Here is a 3,345-nt window from a genome sequence, read left to right on the forward strand (position 1 = left end):
TCATTTCACAACCCCTCCAAGACGGAGCTACTGGGCTTTGCCACTGTTCTGATCCAATCACTGGTCCAGGGAATCCTGGGGCTGAGCGCTCCTGGGGGCCATAGGGAGTCACAGAGGGACCTTGAGCAGGAAGAAGAGCGGCTGCCCTCAGCATCTGGCCTCCCCGCCCCCCCCCACACCCCCCTTCCAGGGCCTCTGATGCGGGTACTTGTGGTCACCATCGCCCCCATCTACTGGGCACTGGCCGGAGAGCATGGCGGCGCCCTGAACGGCCACTCCTGACGGGGGGCAGCTTCCGGCAGGAGTCGCACATGGAGTTTTCTACAGGTGCGTGGGGGCTCCCCCAGGTGGGCCAGGGGGGACTGGGGCCCGAGCCCAGGGCCTCTTTCCCCGTGGTGACTCCCGGCTGGACGGGGCTGGCTTGCAGGGGAGCTGCTCACGATGACCCAGGTGGCCCGGGGCCTGGATCCCGACGGCCTCCTGCTCCTGGACGTGGCGGTCCACGGCGTCATCCCCGAGAGCCTGGCCAACGCAGATCTCCGAGCGCAGGTGCGGGCGAGCCAGGGTGCACAGAGGGGTGCGTGAGAGTCAGTGGGATGTCTTGCCTGTGGCCATCCTGACGCCCCAGCAGAGGCTGGGGCGTGGCCTAGCCTTGAACTTCAGGGGGGACCAGTAGGAAGATACTCCGGGCCCAGCCTCTCGGTCCCTGGGGGGGCGTTCTCCAGTCCCATGGGCAAGACCGCTTGTGACCTGCCCTGTGACCGGCCGAGGCTGCCCAGTGGTGGGAGGAAGCGGTTTGGAAGTTGCGATTCCAGATGTTCTCCCTCCCCCCTCCCCGCTAGGACTTCCAGGAGGACTACGTGCAGACGGGCCCCGGCCAGCTCTTCGTGGGCTCCACGCAGCGCTTCCTGCAGGACAGCTGGCCCGTGTCCCTGCGCTGCAACCACAGCATCCAGTACGAGGCGGCGCGGGGCCCGCAGCCCCAGCTGGTGCAGCACCTGCAGGCCTCGGCTATCAGCGCGGCCTTCGACCCTGCGGCTGAGGCCCTGCGCTTCCAGCTCACCACAGCCCTGCAAGCCGGTGAGGGCCCTGCCCTGTCCCCACCCCCACGCCCCAGCTCACAGTGGGGACAGCCTCGAGTGCACCTGGCTGAAGGCCCAGGCGACAGCCCACCGCCTGCACCCCCTGACCAGAGACCAGAGACTCAGGGCTGAAACAGCTCACCCCCTGTTTCCGTCCATCCATCCACACCCCAACAGGGGCACAGCTGTCCAGGCCACTCCTGTTCAAACCCTCGGGCCCCAAGGTCAAGGTCCACACCACCCCCATGCTGATGGGTCAAGACTTGAGTCATCCCTACCCTCCTCCCAAGGTGCCGGCACCAGAGACCCCACCCAGGGGCCTGGGAGCCACTCTTCGAGCCCCTGGCGGCCTGTGTGAACACACCATATATTCTCACTCACTGGAGGCTAAAAATGTGCCTGTTAGCATGGTTTATCCTTGAACATGGGGCAATGGTAAGAGCATAGCTTTGACATCAGGCAGACCCCGGTTCAAACCCAGCCGCCCCACTCCAGGCTGTGAGACCTTGGGGGCAGAGCCCAGCCCTCCCTGGGCCTCTGTGTGCCCATCTGTGAAATGGGCATGGCATCGCCTGCCCTGCAGGGTGCGGGAGTAGAGGTGCTGTCTCTGTGACCCCCACCTGGCACCCAGTGGCTGCTTCATCAAGGGTGCTGTCCCTCCGATCGCTAAGGCAGTCCGGTCTCCTCCCGCCCCCAGAACACAGTCTGCGCCCACCCTGCCTCGGGCTGGCTGCCCCGTCAGATGCTCACTTACACCAGCAGAGGCCAGGCCCCCCCCTGCATTGTCAGGACCGCAGCTTCGCCTGTGCGGTCTCCTGCTTTGTACTTAGTAATGATTTCGGTGTCTGCCAGCCACGGTCGGGCCAGCCCGCGTGAGCCCCTCATGACACCACCCACAGCCGAGGCCTGGGCTGGGAGTGGGCTCGCTGACGCTGGGTGCCGGCCTGGCTCAGGACAGAGGCTGAGGGCGCCTCGGCCTGGCCCAGCTGGCGGGAGGGAAGGACGAGCCGGGGCTACGGCCAGGGCCGCTCTGTCCCTGCACCCTGTGTCCTCAAGGCCTGTCCTCTTTGCCCTGCAGAAGAGAATGAAGGCTGCCCCGAGGGCTTTGAGCTGGACTCCCAGGGAGAGTTTTGCGTGGGTGAGCACCCTGTCCCTGCCCCAGGCAGAGGGGAGGGCGGTCCCTCAGCCTGGGCTGGGCGCGCCGTCAGACAGCTGTCAGGAGGGCCTGTGCGTGCAGCCCACCAGCTGTCCCGCCGCAGACGGGGACGAGTGCGCCAGTGGGCCCAGCCCCTGCTCCCACTCCTGCCACACGCCCCTGGCCGCTTCTCCTGCGCCTGCCCGGCTGGCTTCGCCCCGGGCCGGGGCATTGTCCAAAACCTCCCATCAGATGCAGCCCTCAGGTCCCGGAGGGGGCGGGGGGGGCCTCTGTGTTTGTGGGGTGCCAAGGTGACAGAGCTAACAGGAGGGTTAGGACCTTCGTCCTTGGGGTTCCTGGGGCTGGGGACTAAGCCGATGTGGGGAGGCTAGACCAGAGTTGGGGTTGGGGGGCCTGGGGGCACGTGTTCATGGGGCCCCTGTCCCTGTCCGCCCCCAGATGTGGACGAGTGTGCGTGGCCTACTGACCTGTGCCCGGAGGGACAGCGCTGCGTGAACCTGCTGGGATCCTACCGCTGCCTCCCTGACTGCGGGCCTGGCTTCCGGGTGGCCGCAGACGGGGCTGATTGTGAAGGTGACAGGGGCATGTGTGGGGTTGTCCAGGATTCAGCAGACGGGGCGCTGTGCCACTGGGACGCTGGGCCTTCAGGGAAGACGGTACCCTCTTGACAAGGGGCACAGCGAGGCCAGGGCCTGAGCTGGGCCCAGGGGTCTGTGTTGGGCCTGGCCTGGCTGCTCGCACCTGGAGGATCTCTGACAAGGGTCTTCTTTCGGGGCCTCAGGCTTGCCATCTGTCCAGTGAAGGGGGACCAGGTCAGGGACGGCGAACATGTGCCGTGTCCGCTGCCACTTCCCCTGTCCCCCCTGCTGGACCCTGGCCCAGCCTAGGGACAGCCTCTGAGTCCTCAGCACAGCTTCTCCCGCAGCCACTGGGAGTCACGGGCAGTTGGCCTGTGAGATGACGCCCAGGTGCCACCCAGCCAGGGTGACTGCCAGGGTCCTTCCTGCTCCCTCATTCCGTGGTCTCGTGATCGGGGTCCTCCCTGCGCCTCCAGCAGAGGCCATCCGTGGAGGGACAGCGGGCGGCACTGAGCTCAGAAGAGGCAGT

At 66.6% G+C, this 3,345-nt stretch overlaps 1 protein-coding gene across 1 annotated transcript in view; it reads left to right on the forward strand.

Moving 5' to 3' along the window:
• The window catches only part of LOC102424797 (hemicentin-2-like), a gene marked incomplete at both ends in the record, with an annotated part of 105,169 nt that extends 102,275 nt beyond the window's left edge, over positions 1 to 2,894 (forward strand). The window contains 8 exon segments of the mRNA XM_023748081.1: positions 191 to 274; positions 277 to 327; positions 428 to 549; positions 843 to 1,080; positions 2,161 to 2,220; positions 2,342 to 2,386; positions 2,389 to 2,439; positions 2,647 to 2,894. Of these exon segments, the coding sequence (XP_023603849.1) occupies positions 191 to 274; positions 277 to 327; positions 428 to 549; positions 843 to 1,080; positions 2,161 to 2,220; positions 2,342 to 2,386; positions 2,389 to 2,439; positions 2,647 to 2,894 (899 nt within the window).
• Between the last annotated feature and the right edge of the window lie 451 nt (positions 2,895 to 3,345).

The sequence above is a fragment of the Myotis lucifugus genome, unplaced genomic scaffold (genome assembly GCF_000147115.1).
Source record: "Myotis lucifugus unplaced genomic scaffold, Myoluc2.0 scaffold_1126, whole genome shotgun sequence".
Lineage (NCBI taxonomy): Eukaryota > Metazoa > Chordata > Mammalia > Chiroptera > Vespertilionidae > Myotis > Myotis lucifugus.